This window comes from Agrilus planipennis, unplaced genomic scaffold (assembly GCF_000699045.2).
Source record: "Agrilus planipennis isolate EAB-ADULT unplaced genomic scaffold, Apla_2.0 scaffold60, whole genome shotgun sequence".
NCBI lineage: Eukaryota > Metazoa > Arthropoda > Insecta > Coleoptera > Buprestidae > Agrilus > Agrilus planipennis.
The window spans coordinates 1,323,751-1,347,129 of record NW_020438877.1 but is presented as its reverse complement, the minus strand read 5'-3'; the positions used below and the strand labels follow the sequence as shown (position 1 = coordinate 1,347,129).

Below are 23,379 nucleotides of genomic sequence, written 5' to 3'. Positions count from 1 at the left end.
GAAGGTCTTCTGCACTTACACTAGGTTGTGAATAGACTAGATTGTAAGTAGAAGATCATCCAGTGACATTAGTATATAGTTTCTCTGATAACATTTTCACAAAGTTAAGAATTTGGAATCTACCGCACCCACCGGGGCGAAACTCGTATGCAACATAATGGCTATTTGAACATTGAGCAATTTCAGTTGGTAATGAGTCAAAACATTTGCAGAAGTCAGGACGCTTCTTTGACTTTGAATTACTTTCTGGCCTAGCACCGTCTTTTCCCTACTTTTCTCGTTTCTAAGCATCAAGACAATGTCAAGACTCGTTTAAATCAATCAACCGTAACATGTTATGAAAAAACTGTCCGTAATCATGACGAATGTCTCAAAAGTCGAGGTGATTATGTCGAAGAGAAACCACAGACCAAGTGTGCATAATTAAACTTTTTTTTATATTCAATTGACTCTCATGTAAGGTTGAAAAATAACGATGCTCGTACTTTCAAAACTAACAGCACAAGAATTGTTAAGATGCTTTTGAAAAGATATATACAATTGACCAGCATAGCCCTGCTGTGTTCCTTCGTTGCTTCGTTTTTTTGGATTATTATGGAAGTTAAATTGTTACGTGGAAACGAATAGAATTGTGTCAACCTTTCTTTTTAATGTCGACAGACGTAGGAAATATCGTATACATAGAAACGAAATGTCAAGTATTAATTGCAGCGAATACTAATAAAGAAAAAGGAATAACATAACATCAATTGGAAAATACCACAAATGGCGCGATAAACGCTATCTGTAGTACGATGCTACATTTTAGGATTACGTATGCTCCAACAAGGTCCATTTAAAAATATGGATATCTACTTGCTGAAACGAATCCCGCCGTAGCTAACCTCAACGTGATAGGCACGTTATCATAATCGAATAAAATAATTCGAAGTGGTCTGTATTCTGTCGAAACTGCAAGACGCGGATCGCGATTTCGATCTTTTTGGATCTCATCAGCGCATCGCAGGCATCTCCGACAGAACACAGACCAACTTATACCTGCTGTCTTAACAGCAAGTTTTAGAAAATACCACAAATGGCGCGGTAAACGTTTACCCGTAATCGCGGTCCGCGTCTGGCAGTTTCAACAGAATACAGACCACTTCCAATTATTTTATATAACACCAATTGATGTTTAACAGAAAGAAATGCGGACAAGCAGAATTTGAGCATGTTGCCAGCATCGGACTTTATTGGAATTTAGGAAAGCGAAGGCGCTTGTTTAAAGATTCCAACCAGGCAGTTTTTGTCTATGCCTACTCATGAAGTATTTGCTAACTTAAAAAAGGCGTGTTCAAAACGCAGCAACTGAGTACAGTCCCAAGGAGAAATAAGAGAAAATACGTCCATTCTCATAGATAATTTATTGCGGACTATGCCAATTTTGAACTTTTCAACTATACAGTTGTAGTAACATCATTTCACACCTTAAGGGTTAGTTTCTAAAAATTGTCAAAATACATGTTTGTTTAATTGTATCGATGAGCACAAGGCGAAGTAACAATCTCCGTTTCAAATTTTCAGAGACTGAATTTTTGAAAATGCCAAAATAGGTGTTTGATTAATTATATCAAAGCTTTAATATCAAGTTTCATGTAAATCTGATTACAATCAAAAATGTTCCATACAAACGTTACCACCCCTTTTCACCAACTTACGATTTGAGTTTCGAAATATTCTTTCCTATTTCTTATGTATCCACATCATAACAGAAACTCCTATGTAAAGTAGAATGAAGATTCGGGTTATAGGGCCGTGGTCTAAGTGAACTGTTCCGTCCAGACGTTTCGTCAGCTACTGCGGCTGACATCTTCAGTGGTAGTGCTGCATTGACAACGGTCGACCCAGTCGCTGTCGAGACTTCGAGATATAATCTACGCTCACGTTGTCGACTTTCTCGCCCAAACGAAAAATGGTTTCGGATCGTGTGGTTTCGTTAGGAAAATTGACCGTTGTGGTCGAAAAGTTAGTCAGAAGATAGATTGGTTACAAGCCTAGTTAATTAATTGTAAGCTGAAATATTGCCGAAATTACAAGAAGTTTTCTATTATAAACAGTTCCACATAAGAGAGTTTACCCAGTATTTTGGAAAATATCGATGTTAGATAGTGAAAATTCTTAGCTTAGCAATAAGATGTGGAAATTTTTATTAAACAACAGCTGAGCCCTAGAGCTTTTTTGTTTTATTGCCTAGAGAATTATTTACAAGGGAATAATTTCAATTTGCGTATAGTTGCTAATTGTACATACCTTTGATCCGAAAAAGAAAAAAGTGTAAAAATTTTTAGTTTGCACCTTCTAATATAAAGTAAAACTAATTAACAAGAAAATATGTTACATATCTTAAATATTTGTCACTATAATCAAATATCAAAATGTTAATTGTCAAATTGTCGATGGTTTTAAAACTAGGCGTGTTTGAATATGCATGTTTCTGCAACATTGTTTTGAGAAATAATTATATAAAAAGCAATCTATACATCCTGTCTGTCTGTCTATTTGTCTGTCTGTCTGTAATATTGAAATTACTACATATTTCATGTTCTTACGTAAATACTTATATGTTATTAAGAACCAAGGATCCACCCTGACGCAAACGAAGTCACGGACTAATCCAGTTAATTAATAAGTAGTTAGTTACTCTAAGTATCAATCACAGCAGAGCCAAGGTATTTTATAAAATTAGGCATTTCTGTGAATTTCTATTTGTAATTGACGTCATATCGACCGCAATTTAACGGTTATAACTCAAAAGAAATTGAAATAGCAATATTAGAATAAAATGTGGTTTTGTATAAATAATATAATAATTGTATTACAATAGAGAAAGGAAACTATCTCTTAGAAAAAAAGTCCTTCAAGTATAACAAAGGATTTTCTAATTTGTTTGTAGTTATCATGATAGTTATAATCGTAATCTTTTTATGAAGAAAATACCTGTCGTTTTCCACTGATTAGCTGGAAGCCAAGATAACTACTAAACCGATGTATGTTTATTTGTGTGTGCCTACTTAATTAGATAAATATTGCTTGATTATATCCATACCTAGGGCTGCCATCACCTAAATTGCTGACGCCGGATAAACACGACAAAATTTCCGGAAATTTGGGCGAAATATGGTTTTTCCCCGGACACCTCCGAAAAAATATTTTTTGCAACAAAAATAAAAACATCGTTATAATTTTTTAATTTTTATTAATTGTGATGCAGCTTGTAATTAAAAATCTCTTTCCTTTTCTGGTCTAATGCTGTTCATTTCTACTTTTCGCCGGTCAAACTGAAGGTCACGTCGCTACAGAAACTAAACTAAATATACTGTATTTTTTAAGGAAGAAATAATAATAATAATAATGTGTTTATTCAGCTTCTTGCTACATTGATTACATTAATATATAAAAAGTAATTTAGAATATTAATAATAACGATTAACTTTATTTACTACAAATTCTATAACTGTAGTGAGATCACATCTATAAAGCAGCTAGAAACTACATTGTCGTAAGTGACTATCAAAATTTTTGACTCGAATCAGTATCACCTACAACGTAAAATGGTTGAACTTACCATAGAAATCGACTTTGGAATTAAGTGGGCCACTGGAGGCATAAGCAATGTCAACCAAATGAGGATACTTGATGCGAGCCCACGTGACAAGAGTTGCAGAATACGAAGCTCCAACTGCAATGACCTAAAGTAACCATTAATTAAGACAATTATATTCTGAGGAGTTATTAGTTTATTTATTATTGCTTCATCATCATCATAAGGTCCTCANTACATAATATTGTATATTATTTTGTAGTCCATTAAATAAATTATGATATCAGTTGAGTATTTATGAAATTAGATTGTTAGAAAAATTAAGGGGACGCAACAATTTTTTTTTAAAGGGGGGGCGCAGGTGCACAAAGGTTGGAAACCACTGGTTTACGGAGTTTCTTTCTTTCATCTATTGCTGCGTGACTAGCGAAAACACTCTCTCTTCGTTCGCATTGTCAATGAATTCATCGCTTATCTATAAAAAAAATTGGATTTCCCCTGACAACAAAAGTGTCCTGGACACTTTTTTAAAACACTGAAATTACTTACGCATAGTAAACAAACGAATATGAATTTTGATTGAAATAAAGGCAACAATAGCATAGTGATACAAAAGGATGTTTTGATGACAAAAGTGGATTTCTCAATCGAAATGATTGGATAATGAATGTTAAGCTTTGGTCATCAAATACTGAAACTACAAAATGTGTATCACCATTTCGAACGTATAAATTCTTATAAGCACATCATGTAGGGTAATTCCGGGTGAGTTGGTACACTTTTCTTTCAAGTTATTATAACTTCAGAAATAAACGAGAAAACACATTACAAAAATGTATTCGTTATTAAAACAGTAACATAAATAAAATTGTTACAATATATCAAAGAAATAAACGTATTTTTGAAAAAAATAATAATAAAATATATTCTTATCACCTGTGCCATATCACCCGTTATGGTTGGGTGAGTTGGTAATGCCACTACGGATGAGATAGTTCACTAGGAAAGCCTGAAATTTAATGCGTTCTGCGACATAAAACCTTTCCGCACATGTCACAAAAACTGGCATACTTTGAACAGCTCTATATGAAACCATCGCATTCACTCCACTCAGTCGTCTTCAGAAAGGCTATCACTAGATTCCTGTTGAGTATAATCTGAATCGTCGTCATCCGCTGTTGACCCATTTGTAACCGCTTTCTTCATTACCTTTCTCTTTTTCTTCTTTGATTTAATCTTCATCATTGGGTTCATAGCCTTCTGTCTTGTTTTCGCCTGTTTTGATTCTCTGACACCTTTTCTTTTTTCCATGTGATCCGACGATGTTAAAACGACTGCCACCTGCTTCGCTAGTTTCCTAGCCTTTTCAATACCTGTGGAAGATGTACCTGGTAGGGAATTAAACTTGTCTAACATGGTTCCTGGGGTACCATTTTCTTGAATTGCTTCTTGGACTTTACTCATACTTATCTTCCTGATCCTAGCCTGCTAGTTGCTGAATGACTCTCTCTTTTCCTAGACGGATGATAAATAACATACTTTTCTATTCTACTAGACAGATGGTTCACGAACCATCTCTCCCGCAAAGTTACTGTGCCATCTCTCCCAATTTTACAGGAGAGTCATCGCAAGTAATTTTCGCTAAATACAACACAAATCTGACAACTCCGCCAACCCGATTATAACCTCAACAATTCCCACGACCACCTTGATCATAAAACACCCACAAATTCACCTGCAAAAGTATGAAATATTTTCACTGTTTACGTGGCTCAATTTATTTTTAGGTCCTCTCATAAATTACCCTTTATATACTTTAACGCCAAAATCTTTACCTTATGATGCAACACGTGTACATTATTGCCGTTGATTAACAGCAACGTTGCGGAGCTCCACTATTCTCGGGAAAACTGAAATGTTTGAACTCACCCGGTGCACCATCTCTCCCGGGATTACCCTATCAAGTCGAAGTTGCTCTATTCATGCGAAATGATTGACATCTACTGGCAGTAACTCGATCTATAAGTATTTACTGCTAGCTTTTGTACTTTTAATATAATTGGCCTTCAGTAGCGAACAGTTTGACCATGTATAAAGTCATAATCTTGGCCTTGCCAAAAAAGAAACAAGATCAAGACGAAGGTTTTTCATTAATGAAACCAAAGTGAGGATTACATTGACATAATAATGTTCTATGAATGTGTTACCGAAGAATCTACTTCCTTCATTAAAAGGTCACTCTGACATTAAATAGAAAGAGAAATATAATAAAGACTTACTTCAAAACAAGAAAATTTTTTTGAAAACAACAATATTAAATTTCAAAAATTATAGTTCCTGCAGGTGTCTTTGAACTGCGTTACGGCGCCTGTTGCCAATCTTCGCCTTTGATCACATGGGAAGCATCGAGGCCCTCGTGATATTGATGTACAGTTTGCTTTTGTTTTTAATCACAATATGAACTGTTCTTCTTTTTCAAATGATTGTCTGTCAACTCTAGAAGACCCCTGAAAATGCTCCCTTACATGAATTTGGAATTTTGTCATCGCGTATCCAAGTAATAAGGAAGAAGGGGCATATCTCTATCCGCTTGAAATGAATGTAAATACTTGAAAACACAAATTCTTAACTTTGTATTAAAAAAATATTAATTACATGTAGATTGACAGCAATTTAACACGAAGTGTACAAGTATCCAGTAAGAAGATATCAGAAGTGTAACAAGTGCTTGCTTATACATATATGTAAGTCTTGCAACTAAGACCAAACCTCACCTATACAAACGCAAAACCACAGATAAGACGGAATGTAAAAGGTCATAGTCAAGGTTAAGTGGTGGTTATGTTCCAATTGATAAGACTGACGACACACAGCGGTTTCTGACGACTCGACAAAATTGATTTTTGTAACCGGTGCGGCATCAGACAGGGTAATTGACGTTCTTTTAGAAGTTACTAGTGATGGGAAATTCTGAACTCGTTGGAAAGTCTGGTCACCGACTCTAGATCGTTTCAAAAATTTGGTTCATAACCCAATTCTTGAACCCCAGTAAAGCTTGTATCTGAAAGGCTGCATCGAGATTGACTTAGATCTACTGAAGTCTGAAAGTAACAATGGGAAGGGTTTCCGAATAATTTGTTCCTTGCTTCAGATAAGGGAACCGACTGAAATTCGTGTCCCTCTATTTTAAATTTTAGGAGCCGATTCATTTCACCCTTCTAGAAAATTTGAATCAGTTGACCAGGTTGGATCTGACCCGGGTGTCACTAAAAGATACCAGTGTGTCTAACTGTGTCGAAATTGTAATAAACATTGAATAAAAAAGATTTAGAGTCATAACTCCTGTATTAGGAGGAGTATCTATATTATTATAATGAATAATATGATTTATAATTCCTTACACTGGAACTTACCCATAGTCCAAATAGTTTTACTTCTGGCGTACAATCAGAACTGTTCAAACATTCAAATAATGCTATGCTTTTTCAGATCTTGAAGATTAGATTACGGTCTCTGATTAATAGATGTAATAGATTTCTCTTACACTTGTTTTGGTTTTTACATCATTTTGCAAGAGTTAGTACTTATGGACTAAAGGTATATATATATTTTTTGTTTTCGTGAAAGAGGGGAAATTTTCAGTCAGCTGTCCGACCAACTAAAACCCCTCTACGTCAGGTCGTTCTAGGACCATTATTTCGGATCCTATTCCGACGTTTGAACGCAAATCGTTGTTGTTTTGTAGTTTTTAGTAAAAGGTATATTTTCACGTAAATCTATTTATACTATTGAGTGATTGGTGATGGAAAAGCCATTTACTATTTCAAGGAGGTTAAGCTGTTTACCTTTGTTTTGATAATGAAGAAGGTTTACATTCTAGAAAAAAGTTTAGAAAAGAATAAAGGAAGAAAATCGGCAGACATTATTTATTTAGTTTAGTTTTCTAAAATAGAATAATTTCATTGTTCAAAGGCACGAAAAACGGTGGAAACTATTTTTACTGTGTAGGCCATGGTTTAATTGAATTATCGTATTAGCCTTACAAGGTTTTCTAAAAACTTGGTTAAAAGCAACGAATTTTGTACATTCAAATAGTTAACAAAAAACAATGATCAGTTAGCCATATTGATCATCAGACCTTTAATTCTTCCTAAGAAAGTAATTCCAATTTTAACTTAAACAACGTATCTAACAAAAAACGTGCTCCAAAAATTAAGAACGGCTAACTAACAACAAAATAGGTATTGTAATGTTCTTGGGTTTAACAAAATTAACTTCTAAGACTGATAACGACAAAAACTATTTATTTACACTTTTTTTCACTGCGCAATTTATTTCACCGCTATCACTGTCAATTTATTTCTGGATTCACTTTTGCAATGGTCAATTTATTTCTTCTATTCTCGGCGATCGTCTCTTCCTTTAAATACTCTTTTGTTTACTTTCTGGAACCCTCTAGAAACATTCGGATCGTTTATTTTCTTTGAACTGTTTAATTGCTTTCCCAGAACTTAGGTACGACACACACATTTACAAATACGGCGCACATGAAGAAAGGCGCCCGGGACTAGTCGGCGAATCGATAAGCCCTTCACGTACACGTGTGCTCTATCGCACACAAACACACTCGTGCTCGCTACAATATTAGTAGATATTATTATGCTTTTAACATTTGTTTGTACCTAAATATGGAGAATCCGGAAGTCTTGTGAATACAAAACATTTTTGAATTAATTCTACCTATAATTTATTTTTATAACCTCAAATTAGTTTCCCGGCAAGGGAGTGACAGCAGCAATAATTTAACCTCAATAATTTGAGGTTATCTGTAGTGAATAAAATTAATTCAAAAATTATTTCACTAATATTTGAATTAACACAAATACAAAAATTGAAAGTATCTCATTCAAGCGTTATTTCAATCTTAAACTGATTACACAGTTTATTCAAACAAATAAAAATAAAGGAGTTAACCTTTCCCGTTTAATAGAAAAAGATGCTATAATAAGTAGGCAATGTGGAACCCGCATTCAAATTCAGCGTAAAAAATTGGTCTGAGCACATTTTGGTCGGTGCTAATACGACTAACTTCCCATTAGATAATACAGTTATTGTAAAGTACATTCGTTTCTAAAGTTTGAAAAAAACGCGGCACAATAATAAATAACAAACAATGTTTGAGAGTTCGTCATTTTATAAACCCATAAGAAACAGTATTTCGTCTGAGAAAACCGAATTGATAGAGTACTTGCATCAGTCAATTGGTAAATACTATTTTTTATTGTTTATCGATTGTTTATAACAATTCATTTTGTTATAAACAAATTTTTATTATAATATGTTATTATAATATGTTATTCCCTGTCTTGAATAATGATATTTCGTTATTATTGATTCCGTAACTTCATTGTTGTGATTAGATTAGAACGTATTTTAATTAAATTGTTTGTAATTAATTCGTTTTTTTTTTTATAAAAAAAAAACGGCTTGACCGATTTCGTTCAAATTTCTTTCAGATCTTCATTATGATAATATCTTTCGAAAAAATTTTGGTTGAGGGCGATATCTCAATCCGTTCTTGAGATATCGAAAACGAAAAAAATGCTGACATACGAACGTACGTACGTACGTACGTACGTACGTACGTACGTACATACACACATCATCAAAAAAATTGGCTAGCATGCTACTAATATGTTAAAACGTGGAAATATAATGAAAATTCCGATTTCACTTTTCGACCCAATTACAATAACTTCCTAATGGGAAGTTAAAAATCACGACGAAAACATTTAAGTATGTACCATTACTGGTTTATATTCAGAAAAACCCCTTTGACCCATATTGTACCTAGGTAGAATGTTACACAAAGAATAGGCTTTCAGAGAAAATACCAGTTTTATCTATCTTCCGTGTATTCCATAAGTAGTAGGTAAATATTTACACAACGATTATGTATTATGATTATTGATTAGTGTTTTACTCGACAAGTGACATTTAGGTACTTAAGAAGTATGGGATTTTTTTCTTCAGAACCTTTCCAATAAAACTATTGCTTACATAAAAAATATCAGTAATGTTTATATATGTCTTTATTTAATCTTTTGTTAGGTACTTTTTTCTTAGTAATATTATTTTCTTAATTTGTGCCATTCAATTTTTAATTTGGTCAAAAGTTCTAATATTTAAACGCGGTGAAATACCTAGTTGTTAATATTAAATATTAATTTAAAAATTCATCTTAATCTTTATCCCACTATAAGTATAATACATATACATATTAGTTAGACGGATCTGTGACCTAATAAGTAGGGTTTGGATAAAAATTGAGAATGAATTTTCGAAATAATATCTAGTATTAAAGTTTGTTTTGAAATCTCAATATATGAAACATCAATTAGTATTAGATTGTGCGTGTCCATCACGTTACCTGAGAGGGAGGGGGCTTTTCCGAGATTGTCTAGATTGAAATCATTTCCTTACGATCTCAAAAGCACACAGAGCACACGACTGTCTTGGATGTGCGCTGGCAAAATCGTAGGTAGGAAGAATAAAGCTCATTATACTCTCGACTCTTGTTCATCAAACATATTTTATCATACAGTACTTGCCAAAAGTTTTATTCAATCATGAATAGTAGTGCGAGTCGAAAACAAGCGTTAAAGCCTTTAATATGTCTTCAAATATAAATAAACATCTCGTTGATATTTTCAGTAGTAAATGGTACCAATAACAGCACATTTGAGCAAAGCAATTCTAGTGGATTAAATGGTCAAATTTTTTCGTGCAGTACTATACGAATTATACGCTCCTCACCGGTTAAGAGTTTGGCCGAGACTTATTTCCTTCCTTTTCTGGCCTAGTGCTGTTCTTTTCTACTTTGCGCCAGTCGAAAATGAAGGTCACGTCGCTACAGAAAGTAAACGAAGTATACCTGTAACGTAGTATTTCAAATACAGAACAGGGACGCGCATGCGCTTGATCAAGAGCAATAACTGCGAAACTAAAAGGTGAAGAAGGATTTTATTAGATACGTAGCAGATTTAAAGGAAACCAGAATAAATCAAAGGAAAGGAGATATCTTTTTGAAGCAAGCAATGTTTTGATTACGGTTGGAATCGTTTCCAGACAGCANGAGGTAAGCCCAGATTACTGTTCGCAAATAGTTAAGGATGTGGGCTGTTCTAGTTTTAGGGAAATGCGAAAAGTTTAGCTCAGGATAGGAAAGAGTGGAGGTACGTGTCCAACCGGTCTTAGGACTGACTACCTTACGATGATGATGATGCCATTTGCTGAAATAATCTGTACTTTGAAGAAATCGCATAATTGCTAATATATAATTGAAGACAAAAACGTAAATATGGTCGATTATGGGTATTTAGGAAGTCAGAATAACAAGTAGAATAACAGCATAGGAGTAACAATAAGAAGTCACTTCCATGCTCGCAAATGGTTAATTTGGAAATTTGAAAATATGTGTCAGCCATGCTTAGAGCATAGCTCTGTAAGAGTGCGGAACATGGACGGTAGGTATAGCAGAAAATTAAATTATCACAAACATTCGAAATGTTTATTAATACATGAGTAGAAAAGCTTAGAAATGAGCGAATATTCCAATGAGTAGATGAACCGAAGATAACAGGACTCTTCATAACACATGAACGGCTAGTTGAAAACATACTACAAGCAGAAACAGGAGCAAAATACTGTCAGAGAGTAGATTTAACATTGGATCGGGAAATGCAAAAATTGATGCAGGATATGAAGATGTAAAGATTGATATCCAACATATCACCTGACTGACGTGATGACCTTGTGATAATGACAATACTTGAACAGTCAGAAGTAAGCAAAATCGTTAAAGTGACAGTTTAACGTATGTTTAATTAATTACGGTATCGCATCATGCAGCGTCTTCTTAATGTTTATGTTAATATCAATCTTTATAAATCAATAGAGTCCGGTAAGCACTTTATAATATTATAGAAAAAGCCAATACGACATGAGCGCGTCATAAATCCTCTAAATCACAAAACCTGTACAAGAGATCCGCTACGCTACGGTTTTATTTATTGCTAATTCGAATTATATATTACAAACGGTATACATTACATATATATATATATATATATATAATGTGTACCGTCTCTTCTCAGGGTTCTTAACCGTTATATACAAGTAAGGAAATATTCACTGTATTGTTATAGTGCCAAGATGGCGTAGTATTGCGTGAGAAGTAATAACACTATCAAAATCAAAAACTTCAACACTTTTCTTAATTAGAACCTGTTTAATGTTGGGTTGTTCACAAAAATTCATCCAAACATTTGAATTTTTTAATCTTCCCAATTCCCTAAAACTAGAACATCCCCCATCTTTAACAATTTGCTAACAGTAATCTAATATAGGTCTACCTCCACTCCTCTTAACTCCTGTTTCTCGCCTATTTCTTATTGATTTCCATAGTCCTCTGTTCTCTTACTCTTTCTAATGCCTCTTCATTTCTAACCTTCTCTATGCACAGTATCCTTATCATTCGACTGTAACCACATTTCGAATGCTTCTAACTTTTTTTTTCTGCCGCGCCCGCTGTCCATGTTCTGCACACAGACATACATTTTTAACAATCTTTTTCGAATTTCTAAATTAATTGTTCGCAAGCATAGAAGTGACTCCTTTTTATTAAAGGCGACTCGACCCTGCGCTATCCTCTGCTTTATATCCCTACTAGTTCTTCCGTCCTAACATATCTGATTTCCTGGATACCTAAAATCAGTCACTTCTTCTCTTCTCTTCTTCTTCTATCTTTACATTCGCTCTTTTTCTACTTTTTCTTCCCTTGCATATCAGTATTTTTGTTTTACTTTTATTAACTTTCATACAATACTCCTTTGTCAATACCGCTTCCATTTTATTTAAAGCTATCTCTAACTCCTCCTTGCTAGGTTCCATAATATTGAGACTGATGGAAGTTTAAATAGGTTCAGTTTTTTAGATACCTACTATCTATTAGCGAAGGATACTATTACCAAAGAAGATATTGATAATGATTCTACTGCACCTCAATCCCGTAATTCATTTTATAACTGGATCACAACTGCGCTAATTTTCCACTTTCTATAATATAATGAGAAACAATTACAAGAGAAATGTCTGCGACAATTCTATATACAGTAATTACATGGTTGCAGTGCTACACACAAAAAAAAATGATATCAATTGGAATTTCATTCTGTTTCCAATATGTATTCCTACAACTCTTCGAGAAAACTACGTATATGTACAGGGTGTTTGATAAATATTGTCAGCAAAAGCAGAAAAGTAAGCGACATCAAGAGCTATCCAAAACATTCACATTTTTTTAAAACTTCAGAGTCATTTTTTTCCTGTTCGTTTTATCCAAGTGTCTGTTTAACGAGGATTTCCCTTCCTTGACGCGAACTATAATAGATTACGCCATGTGCTTAGCAACGTTTTCAGATAAGTCAAGTGACTGTTGCCGTTCTTTATCAATCTGAATGTGGCACCACTAATCGTAATCGTTGTGCAGCTGACTAGATAGCTAAGTTAAATGCATCCATCAAATCTGTTTACGTCACCGCAAGAAAAAAAAGTTTAATTTCATATTCATGATTGACAAAAACTTTTAATTGAACGATTTTTCAATAGTGTTTGCTTATCATCTTCCGCAGATGATAACCAATAATACCTAATGATAAAACAATCGAAAAAACAAAAACGAATTGGTTGTAAAAAATAGAATCAATCTAAAAAATGAATAATTCCATATTCTTGATTTATTCAGTTCGAAACTTGAATCGATCTTGTTCTCCAACTTGAGTTAAAAGTCTATTCACTCTTAAAAATTAAGTCAATTTTTTTTATAAAATATTTCATTCATAATTGAAAATTGAAATAATAATAATATAATAAGTAAAGCAGTAGCCACAAACATGACGATCGCCGCCTTAATTAGTTGTTAAATAAGCGAATGATGAGGAAGTATTGGTCTGACAGTTTAATTTCGTCTAATAACGATTATTGCATTAAATCTTCTCTTTAAAAAAAGCGATAAAAACGCTTTTTACTATCGCACTTTAAACTACTATTTTCAAAGAAGGAAATTGTTAGTGAAAATGAAAGATCATTAATTAAAATCCAAATAATTATCATATATGTTAATTTAGAAATTCGTAAAAGGTTGTTAAAGGTGTATGTTTGGAGCACGGCATTGTATGGGTGCGAAACATGGATAGTGGACGCGGCTGAAAAGAAAAGGTTAGAAGCGTTCGAAATGTGCTGTTATAGGCGGATGATGAGTATAACGTGGGTAGAAAAGGTTAGAAATGAAGAGGTATTAGAAAGAATAGGAGAACAGAGGACTCTATGGAAGTCAATAAAAAATAGGCGANGCATGCGGCATTTAAGATCAGACGGCTGGGAAGGCAAGAAGTTTATCCACTTGGGGTCACCGCGTCACCCGTAGTACCAATCTCCATCACGGATCGAATGTTCGAGGCATTCTGGCAAGACAACACGAGTTCATGGAATCGCCATCTTCCTCAACCCGTTTTTACGAGTGTAACGAGCGAGACCACTTTCGCAAACCTCTACCACCCATTGTTATTAACGGCTTGGCCTTTTTCTGCATTTAATGTTTTAGGGGTGAACGTCGTGTGGTATGCCCACAGAGATTAGCTCAGATAGAACAGAGTACAGGTCTGACGCTGGAAGCTGGCGGAAATTTTAAAATGGCGTGGATGCGCGGTGACAAAAATAGGCAGTTTTAGGTATAACGATTGCAGCCCTCTTTCTTATCAGGGGCGTAGATTAAATATTTAAAAATAGGGATTAGTGGGAAAGTAATAAACATACAAACAGAAGAACTAATTGTTGATGTTGGTGACAGTGATATAGATTCTCATGATGACAGTGAATGTGAAAACTAACTATAAAACAAAAGCAATAGATTTATTTTTTCATTTTGGTAAGTTATGTTTCTACATTATTTTCTAGTACGCTACTGTCCCATCTGTATGAATACTGTAATTTACGCCTACTGAAAGCTTATTTGTGTATCGGTTCGAAGTGACTTACCCAAATAGGTTATAAATGGGCAAGTACCTGCGCGACCGCTCGCCAGCTTCCTTCGTCCGACCTGTACTTTACTTTAGATGTGGTCTTCAAACGGTCTGACATCTTGAATTAGTTGTAATGTGACAGCATCACTTTTTATTTTAATATATAACTAGCGAACACCGTCGATTAGTGTAAATGCTTTTCATTAGGTACTTATGAAAAGAGTAGTAATCAATTGAAAATACTTTCACTAATCAAAAAGGTAACAGTTAATGGAAAATATTTCTACCTATTCCAAATCAATGATGAACGTAAATAATTTATAGTACTCACTACAAAAGCTATGGTTAATATAAATTATTTACATTAATATATTCGTAACTGCCTGACAGTGGAGCTGTTCATGATTTAGAGCGAGGTAGTCACGTATCAGTAAAGGGTTACCATCAGCAGCGACTTCTATCAATAGAGGACGCGATATCTATTTATAAACTCTTAAAGAGCTTGTTAACAAAGGACATCCATTTCATGTATCGATGACAGTACATTTCAACGAGGTCTCATAATATCTGTTAAAGTTTGCAAGCAAGTTTTATAAGTTATTAAAGTATAACACAGTGTGGAGTTAAAAATAAAGTTGCCAAAAATTTTTTTCTATTATGCTTAAAAGCCAAAAAAAATATTACTTTACTTACTCAAAAATATATCGTCACTTATCACTGTACCAAATATAAGTACAATCATGATATTTCTGATATTGCACATCGTCTTTGTCATTTTCCGATGTTTCAGTTATCTAAAATTGCTCACTACTATGACAGTAATTACTTTTGTTATCACAAGAACATGTGGTATAACACTGCAGAAACCAAAATGTCATTAAAACAAATTCTAAAGAAGTCATGACAATCGTAACATAATAACAATTGATCGTGTGATTGCACAATGTACATTACGAACATTATGGTTAGATTTTTACACACATTTGTGCCGTAATTATGCCTCTATTATCTTCATAAAGCTTTCAGTCCGAAAAGTTGTTGGGCAAGCATCACCACTTCTTCCTACAATGAACCAAATGTCTCATTTCTGGAAAATTAGGGCAACCTAGAATATACCACAAATGGCGCAGTAAACGCCATCTGTAGCACGATGCTACATTTAAGGATTACGTATGCTCCAACAAGGTCCATTTAAATATATGGATATCTACTTGCTGAAACGAATCCCGGCGTAACTAACCTCAACGTGATAGGCACGTTACCATAATCGAATAAAATAATTCGAAGTGGTCTGTATTCTGTCGAAACTGCCAGACGCGCATCGCGATTTCGATCTTTTTGGATCTCATCAGCGCGTCGCAGACAGCTCCGTTAGTCTGGGTTCTGTCTATAAGTAGGCCTTCATGTCTGAGAAATGTCCTCCTCGCATTTCCTGTTTCATATTATTCATATTGACTTCTATAGTGTCCCTTATCCGTGGCAAAATATTCAGTCAACGTAACTAAACAATCATGATCACCCTCTGATGTACGGACCAATTTTTTTAATTTTTAAAAGTCTCTTCCATGTTTGGATTTGGATCTCATCACAGAATGTTTTGATTTTGGACAAGATGAAAATCATCCAATTTCCATAATATAATAAAGATGTCCACAATACCTTTATAAGCATGGAAAATTTGGTCGAACGGTAATCTCTAAAATCAAAAGACATAGTATCATGAAAACTGGGTGATAATGTTTGAATGACCGTACAGGCAAATAAACACAAAAGCATTGTAACAAGCCTTAACATAAAAAGGTCACCAGTCTTAAAACTGATTGGACACGCACCTTCACTTTTCCTATTCTGAGTTAATCTTCGCATGCCTTTAAACTTGGAACATCCCCCATCCTTAACTGTTTGTTAACAGTAACCAAATCTAGGTCTACATCTGCTCCTTTTAAGTTCTGTTTCTGCTTCTAATATATCTATAACTAGCCCTTCGATTAAAATTTCCTTAGCACAAACAATTCTTATATTTGTATTAGCTCTTTTCGTACCTGTTCTTCCTTTACATATCAGTATTATAATATTAGAAAAGTTGAAACCCTGAAAGTTTACCAGTTCAGTTCAATTTCATTCCCAGTGAAGTAAAAGGATCAGAAGCCCTATACTGCTTATACTGAGGACTTAAAACTGCAGTCTCAACATCAACAATATCATGATCACTACGTTCTATTTACGTCTTTGGATTATTATCAAGTGTTTGTCAATCTTTTTCTGTTTCTATTCCTTATTTCATATGTATAATAATAATAATAATAATATAATAAGTAAAGCAGTAGCCACAAACATGACGATCGCCGCCTTAATTAGTTGTTAAATAAGCGAATGATGAGGAAGTATTGGTCTGACAGTTTAATTTCGTCTAATAACGATTATTGCATTAAATCTTCTCTTTAAAAAAAGCGATAAAAACGCTTTTTACTATCGCACTTTAAACTACTATTTTCAAAGAAGGAAATTGTTAGTGAAAATGAAAGATCATTAATTAAAATCCAAATAATTATCATATATGTTAATTTAGAAATTCGTAAAAGGTTGTTAAAGGTGTATGTTTGGAGCACGGCATTGTATGGGTGCGAAACATGGATAGTGGACGCGGCTGAAAAGAAAAGGTTAGAAGCGTTCGAAATGTGCTGTTATAGGCGGATGATGAGTATAACGTGGGTAGAAAAGGTTAGAAATGAAGAGGTATTAGAAAGAATAGGAGAACAGAGGACTCTATGGAAGTCAATAAAAAATAGGCGATATAGATTGGTAGGACACCTTCTCAGGCATGCAGGTCTAGTCAGAGACATATTAGAGGCAGAAACAGGAGTCAGGAGGGGTAGAGGTAGACCCAGATTACTGTTCGCAAATAGTTAAGGATGTGGGCTGTTCTAGTTTTAGGGAAATGCGAAAAGTTTAGCTCAGGATAGGAAAGAGTGGAGGTACGTGTCCAACCGGTCTTAGGACTGACTACCTTACGATGATGATGATGCCATTTGCTGAAATAATCTGTACTTTGAAGAAATCGCATAATTGCTAATATATAATTGAAGACAAAAACGTAAATATGGTCGATTATGGGTATTTAGGAAGTCAGAATAACAAGTAGAATAACAGCATAGGAGTAACAATAAGAAGTCACTTCCATGCTCGCAAATGGTTAATTTGGAAATTTGAAAATATGTGTCAGCCATGCTTAGAGCATAGCTCTGTAAGAGTGCGGAACATGGACGGTAGGTATAGCAGAAAATTAAATTATCACAAACATTCGAAATGTTTATTAATACATGAGTAGAAAAGCTTAGAAATGAGCGAATATTCCAATGAGTAGATGAACCGAAGATAACAGGACTCTTCATAACACATGAACGGCTAGTTGAAAACATACTACAAGCAGAAACAGGAGCAAAATACTGTCAGAGAGTAGATTTAACATTGGATCGGGAAATGCAAAAATTGATGCAGGATATGAAGATGTAAAGATTGATATCCAACATATCACCTGACTGACGTGATGACCTTGTGATAATGACAATACTTGAACAGTCAGAAGTAAGCAAAATCGTTAAAGTGACAGTTTAACGTATGTTTAATTAATTACGGTATCGCATCATGCAGCGTCTTCTTAATGTTTATGTTAATATCAATCTTTATAAATCAATAGAGTCCGGTAAGCACTTTATAATATTATAGAAAAAGCCAATACGACATGAGCGCGTCATAAATCCTCTAAATCACAAAACCTGTACAAGAGATCCGCTACGCTACGGTTTTATTTATTGCTAATTCGAATTATATATTACAAACGGTATACATTACATATATATATATATATATATATAATGTGTACCGTCTCTTCTCAGGGTTCTTAACCGTTATATACAAGTAAGGAAATATTCACTGTATTGTTATAGTGCCAAGATGGCGTAGTATTGCGTGAGAAGTAATAACACTATCAAAATCAAAAACTTCAACACTTTTCTTAATTAGAACCTGTTTAATGTTGGGTTGTTCACAAAAATTCATCCAAACATTTGAATTTTTTAATCTTCCCAATTCCCTAAAACTAGAACATCCCCCATCTTTAACAATTTGCTAACAGTAATCTAATATAGGTCTACCTCCACTCCTCTTAACTCCTGTTTCTCGCCTATTTCTTATTGATTTCCATAGTCCTCTGTTCTCTTACTCTTTCTAATGCCTCTTCATTTCTAACCTTCTCTATGCACAGTATCCTTATCATTCGACTGTAACCACATTTCGAATGCTTCTAACTTTTTTTTTCTGCCGCGCCCGCTGTCCATGTTCTGCACACAGACATACATTTTTAACAATCTTTTTCGAATTTCTAAATTAATTGTTCGCAAGCATAGAAGTGACTCCTTTTTATTAAAGGCGACTCGACCCTGCGCTATCCTCTGCTTTATATCCCTACTAGTTCTTCCGTCCTAACATATCTGATTTCCTGGATACCTAAAATCAGTCACTTCTTCTCTTCTCTTCTTCTTCTATCTTTACATTCGCTCTTTTTCTACTTTTTCTTCCCTTGCATATCAGTATTTTTGTTTTACTTTTATTAACTTTCATACAATACTCCTTTGTCAATACCGCTTCCATTTTATTTAAAGCTATCTCTAACTCCTCCTTGCTAGGTTCCATAATATTGAGACTGATGGAAGTTTAAATAGGTTCAGTTTTTTAGATACCTACTATCTATTAGCGAAGGATACTATTACCAAAGAAGATATTGATAATGATTCTACTGCACCTCAATCCCGTAATTCATTTTATAACTGGATCACAACTGCGCTAATTTTCCACTTTCTATAATATAATGAGAAACAATTACAAGAGAAATGTCTGCGACAATTCTATATACAGTAATTACATGGTTGCAGTGCTACACACAAAAAAAAATGATATCAATTGGAATTTCATTCTGTTTCCAATATGTATTCCTACAACTCTTCGAGAAAACTACGTATATGTACAGGGTGTTTGATAAATATTGTCAGCAAAAGCAGAAAAGTAAGCGACATCAAGAGCTATCCAAAACATTCACATTTTTTTAAAACTTCAGAGTCATTTTTTTCCTGTTCGTTTTATCCAAGTGTCTGTTTAACGAGGATTTCCCTTCCTTGACGCGAACTATAATAGATTACGCCATGTGCTTAGCAACGTTTTCAGATAAGTCAAGTGACTGTTGCCGTTCTTTATCAATCTGAATGTGGCACCACTAATCGTAATCGTTGTGCAGCTGACTAGATAGCTAAGTTAAATGCATCCATCAAATCTGTTTACGTCACCGCAAGAAAAAAAAGTTTAATTTCATATTCATGATTGACAAAAACTTTTAATTGAACGATTTTTCAATAGTGTTTGCTTATCATCTTCCGCAGATGATAACCAATAATACCTAATGATAAAACAATCGAAAAAACAAAAACGAATTGGTTGTAAAAAATAGAATCAATCTAAAAAATGAATAATTCCATATTCTTGATTTATTCAGTTCGAAACTTGAATCGATCTTGTTCTCCAACTTGAGTTAAAAGTCTATTCACTCTTAAAAATTAAGTCAATTTTTTTTATAAAATATTTCATTCATAATTGAAACTTGAACGTTTTGACAGTTATATTGGTACTCACTCACTCAAGGATCTTTAATTTTAATCTAAATTGTTAGTAACCAACGTTTATTTTCTTTCATTGCTAACATTTAACAGTTTTACTAAATAAAATTTTGAGATGTATGTACATACATATCCCGCACAGTTAATTATTTACAGTTACAGTGTCAGCAAAGTTAATTTTGCACAAAATAGTAAGTACATAATATTAGTAAGTGGTTGGAACAAAATACCTAAAAGTGTTTTAGTTTTCACTACGTTTTTGAACGTTCGTCAAGCCATCTCGGAGTTCCAAAGACAAACGTCTTCCACTGCGTCTGGCAGCATAGTATACTTCGTTTACTTTCTGTAGCTATGTGACCTTCAATTTGACCGGCGCAAAGTAGAAAAGAACGACACTAGGCCAGAAAAGGAAGGAGATAACTCTCAAACTCTTAACCGGTGAGGAACGTATATTCCATACAGTACTGCACGGAAAAATTTACCATTTTATCCACTACAATTGCATTGCTCAAATGTGCTGTTATTGGTACCATTTACTACTGAAAATATCAACGAGATGTTTATTTATATTTGAAGACATATTAAAGGCTTTAACGCTTGTTTTCGACTCGCATTACTATTGATGATTGAAAAAAACTTTTGGCAGGTACTGTATGAAAAAGTATGTTTAATGAACAACAGTCGAGAGCATAATGATTTTTTTTCTCCCTAAGGCATTGGAAGGGCCACATCGCTAAAGAAAGTAAATGAAGTATACAAACAAACGTATGCTTGCTTTTGATCTATCAATGTACTTATAAAGCAAACGAACGTTCATCTAAAACTGAGTGGCATGGCCTAGAGGTTTAGACCTTTGCCTAGCATTCGGCAGGACGCAGGTTTGATTCCAGTTCGGTACGTCCTGGTCGAAGTTTATCTGTAGTTTATTCTATAGATAACCTTTCATTCTCATCTGCCTCCATCTTGCCTCTCTCAGCTCAACCACCTCCCACGATTTCTAAAAGGAAGCTGACGAGGGGGTCCTTCCGCCTAGTTCGAAGAGACTGCTAGCATATTAACATTAGTAGACGTTCCTAAGGAGAATCCGTTCGTGCATAAAAGTACACATTTAATTCAGTAGAACCAGTCAAAAAAAAAAACCGACCTTCACAAACGTAGTTCATAAAACTAGCCTAGCCTTCTTCATCTTATGAATAGAGCAATTATGCCCCCGATTTTCGGTCTATAATAATAATAAAACCAGGAGTGAACCAGCTTCCTTTGCACAATACATTTGAAAGAGTCAAAGGGATGTAATGCATATAATGGCATTCAAAAGTGGATTATGCTAATTATCAACTTTCCAATTAATTGACGCACAGAAGTTTAAATTTCTCGAATAATTACTTTTGAATTGCCTATAATTTGAAAAAATGGTTGATAACTACTTCCTTTATGCGCCAACATTCCACATCATTATCATCATAAGGTCGTCAGTCCTAAAAACAATTGAAAATTCACCACCACTTTTCTTTATCCTGAGCTAATCTTCTCATTTCCCTAAAACTAGAATATCCGACATCCTTAACTATTTGTGAACTTTAATCTAGATCTACCTCTACTCCTGTTAACTCCTGTTTTTGTTTCTAATGCAACTAATTAGCCCTTCGATTAAAATTTCCTTAGCGGAAGCGATCCAAAACATTAAAAATCTCCAAACTCAACTAACATAGGTACTTTACTACATACCATTTCCTGAGTCTTCTTGTATAGGTACACATAGTTTATTGATGATTGAAGAATTTTTATTTTTGGTACAAAGTTGTTTGCTATAAAATTATGTAATTTTCAATGCACCTCAATATCACCTTTACATATTTAAGATAATGTGTTATTTTAAATTTCTTTTTTTTTGCAGGCTTCAGCCCTGTACAAATATGCATAACAATAGGTAGGTATTTACCTACTTTTACTTTTAAAAATTAAATTGCATCTGTTTATTGCGGCGTCTCTTTAACAATTCTCAGTCAAGCATACCGTACAATGATTTCTCAACAATGCAGCACGTAGTGGGAAAATTTTTACGTTATTCTATTATCTGTAACGTAAACATAACCCTACTGCTATATCCGATAAAACATCTGTACCACCTGACCCCACCTGCTTGTTTATATATACTCCGCCGTGACCATGCAGAGCTTAAGTTCGAAATCGTGTACCTATTGAAAGGTATGATCGAGTGCTAAGTAATAAGTTAGTAATATTACTTAGGTACTACCGTTTATACCGATATTGCTTATTACTTCGCTACTGTTCCTAAAATTGAAAATTGTGCCTTCATAGGGGTTGTGCTTCTATATTAACGTATCGTTAAAAGAAAACAACGGCCAAAATGTTGTTAGGATGGAGACTGAAAGTTTCAAAAAGTAAGTAATTTAAGTTAATTCAGTTACCTCTAGTTAGTTATTCAATTGGTATCAAGATGAATTTTAATGCAACAAACTTTTGAGTGGAATCTCTTCAAACTGTAATTTATTAAACTTTTTTTATTAATAGTATGGTTAACGGAATGTATAACAAAAAAGAGATGTTACAAAATTGACAATTGATTTAGACCAGTAAATATATTTTATAAATCAAATCTTTGGATAGAAACAATCACCATAATAAATTTTGTAAATGAATATAAAATTAATGACCTTTCTTTAAAATATTTAAATACATAAATACTTAAATAAACTGAACTTATAGTTGACCCTTTTTTATTTAAGAATGTAAACAGTGAAATTATGTAAACATTTCTTACTAAAATAAAATTACTATTCTTTAATGCATTAACGTCTCATATTTGAGAGGAACTTTATGGTAATTGAACAAATCATAGTACTTAGAATAGGGGTTGAGTCACCCACAGGGGATATTTTTATAACTAATAAATGTAAATTTATTAATAAAATATGCCATATTTGTTATATATTCATAAGAATATTGCTTTAAAATCAAAGTTAATTTTTTTTTCATAATTCAAACAATCAATATTTGAATATATAGATGCAGAAATAATGTATTTTTC

At 33.9% G+C, this 23,379-nt stretch overlaps 1 protein-coding gene across 2 annotated transcripts in view; it reads left to right on the top strand.

Annotated features, from left to right (window-relative positions):
• LOC108735963 (putative inorganic phosphate cotransporter) overlaps positions 1 to 23,379 on the top strand; it is an 86,843-nt gene that overhangs the window by 22,400 nt on the left and 41,064 nt on the right. The window contains exon 2 of one of the 2 annotated variants that reach the window (XM_018468205.1): positions 22,225 to 22,257. In XM_018468205.1, the coding sequence (XP_018323707.1) occupies positions 22,225 to 22,257 (33 nt within the window). Of the gene's footprint in view, positions 1 to 22,224; positions 22,258 to 22,490; positions 22,733 to 23,379 lie in introns of those variants that run through there. The other variant, XM_018468208.1, reaches the window with a different exon arrangement.